The following is a 2,557-nucleotide window of genomic DNA, read 5'->3' as shown; positions in this document are numbered from 1 at the left end:
AACTTATGATGCTTTTGCTTTGTTTATATGAATGATTCGATATAGAAAATAAATTAATAAAAATAACAAAATTAAAATGAAAGGTAAAGAAATGAGAAGATGAAACAAACCGATCAATAATTTGGGTAAAGAGCTCAAGTTCTTCAAGGGATCCATAAACATCATAAACGTCATCAATAGTTGCAATCAACATACCAACTTGAGTAAGTTTTTCTCGGCAAAATCCATAATCAGGATGATGAACAATTCCAACAACATAAAAGAAGCATTCCATAAGCCTGTCTCTTGAGAAGTTTATTGTTTTTCCCAGATCCAATCTTCTCCACCAGCTATTAATTATTACATTTCATGGAAAAACAACATGAATCACGCATGTTCAATATATATATTTTAAAAAAAATCTGAAGACTTCGGCGATGAAGCGTTTTTTTGTTTAAATTAGGTACCTTCCGGCGTGTTTTAATTCCTTCTGATGAATGCTTTGGACCTTGTTGAAATGGATTTTAGCGAGATGAAGCAATGGAGGGCTCATGTCATCTTCAAGCTCATACATGTCTATATACATCCGAGCTTCCATCCATGGCATCCTGCGATGGAGGGGGAGATCCAAAGCATGGCCTATTGCACTCTCAATGCTACCCGGTAAAATTTCCTGCATATTCTCCCTGTTCATGTGTTTCACTGCAAATGATCTCGCAGACTCCATTTTGTTCTCTCCAGGGAAAGCCATATAAGAAGCATTGTATAAGCTTAGTAGCCCAATAACATCATCAGAGAGTGTTGGTAAGAATGCATTGTGATCACCATCCATGAAATCATCAAAAATCCCTGCATGCATGCATCGATGTACAAGTTATTAATATTATTTTATTTACATATTTATGGCCAACAATTAAAAGATTGCGTAATTGTCCATCACCTGTTGGCGAAGGGGAAAAAATAACTGTTTCGATAAAAGAATTATTTGATCATTTTTTACTTAACTTTTAATAATTATTTTATTTTTTTAACCACATTTTTTATCTTCAAATCGTTTATGACTCGGAGTTTTGGTTAATAAATTAGTTAAAATGCGAACCTTCAGATATTTGAAATCCAAAGCGACGAAGAAGCTGGAAGCAAATAGCCGTTGATCGAAGGCCACAAAGAATAACCTCTTTGCAGTTATTGAGAGATAAAACACTTAAAACTCGGTAGATTTCCTCATGGAAGAGTGAGGACAGACCGAGTCGATCAATGGCCTCAATTAGCTCGAGCTGTTGCTGGAGCTTGATCCCATCGTTAATTTGATTCCTCACTTCTTGCATTAGTTCCTCAGCTAAGCGGTCGTGGACGTGGTCGTTTACTTCCTCCTGCAATATTATGTTCCTCGTGAAGAAAATAATAGGGGGGGGGGGAATGAGATCGGTAATGCCGGCGTTTTTGTGTGCGCTGGAGATTACCGGCGCATTTTACGGCGTCTAGTCCGCCGGAGATTTCTGACGCTATTTTGGCGCCGGAATTTAGCCGTTGCTTATTTACGGTGCACCTATATACGACGGTTTATGCGTTGGTAGTTTCCGTCGCATACATACGACGTAAACTACCGACACCTTAGGCGTCGGAATTATCGATTGAAAATCGCCATCTTTTATATCACATTTTGCGCCGGTAATGCGCCGGAACATGAGCCGGAATGGTTTCTGGCGCATTACAAAACATCGGAAGACATTTAGCGGCGCACGCCAAACCGGCGCAGGAAAATCCGACGGAAATGCGCCGGAAACCAAGGATTTCCGTCGGATATTAGGGTGTACCGGTGGATAATGTCCGCCAGTAATAGTGTGTTTTTCTGTAGTGAGAAACAAAGAGAAAAAAGAAAGATTAATAGACTTTGAGAGTGTTTGATAGCGTGTGCAGTGAAGTATAGTCCCACGAACTCGGTTGGTAATTGGCAGACCTCCGAGCGAATGTTTGGTTGGGGATTTGATCATCTTCAAATGAACTGCGACGTTCCATGATATATGGTGAGAGAGAGAGAGAGAGAGAGAGAGAGAGAGAGAGAGAGAGAGATAGTATTGATATATTGAACTGTAAAATAGTGCCACATAGACATATATAGGCGAGAGCTTTGTGATATTTAATACAAATCGTGTATCACGAGCACTTGACGTGAGGGTTACACGTACGAATTTTCTTACCAAAAGTTTGTAAGTTCATACATGAGGAAGAAAAGTGAGGAAACGCATGATGGAGAAATTGGCCACGTGGCTTTCGGAGAAATTGACCATCAATTTTAAGGTTTTGTGTGAATATTTTTTTGGCTGCTTTTTTAAATAGTTTTATAGTTAAAAATTTATAATTTTGATATGTCACCCAAAATTGTCTTGATCGTGCACGAATCTCGGGGTATATTTAAGTTGCAAACTTTTAAAATTAAATTCAAGACCATATAAACTCCAACATCAAAGAACTTATAGTGAAACTGAAAGTCTCGAAGAGACGAACCGAACGACACTAAAATTGAATCAATTCGAGCCCAAATGAGTCCACATCAGGGGCTCGAAGCATATTTGGA

General features: G+C 38.8%; 1 protein-coding gene across 1 annotated transcript in view; it reads right to left on the bottom strand.

Moving 5' to 3' along the window:
- Positions 1–2,010, bottom strand: part of LOC110100459 (alpha-terpineol synthase, chloroplastic-like) — a 13,486-nt gene extending 11,476 nt beyond the window's left edge. Inside the window, exons 1-4 of the mRNA XM_020827971.2 lie at positions 1,873–2,010; positions 1,079–1,352; positions 447–828; positions 111–329 (exon numbers count right to left, since the gene is read on the bottom strand). Of these exons, the coding sequence (XP_020683630.2) occupies positions 111–329; positions 447–828; positions 1,079–1,352; positions 1,873–1,998 (1,001 nt within the window). The 5' untranslated portion in view covers positions 1,999–2,010. The remainder of the gene's footprint in view (positions 1–110; positions 330–446; positions 829–1,078; positions 1,353–1,872) is intronic.
- Between the last annotated feature and the right edge of the window lie 547 nt (positions 2,011–2,557).

Source organism: Dendrobium catenatum, unplaced genomic scaffold (genome assembly GCF_001605985.2).
Source record: "Dendrobium catenatum unplaced genomic scaffold, ASM160598v2 fragScaff_scaffold_1179, whole genome shotgun sequence".
Taxonomy (NCBI): domain Eukaryota; kingdom Viridiplantae; phylum Streptophyta; class Magnoliopsida; order Asparagales; family Orchidaceae; genus Dendrobium; species Dendrobium catenatum.
This window is presented reverse-complemented; position numbering and strand designations above follow the sequence as displayed.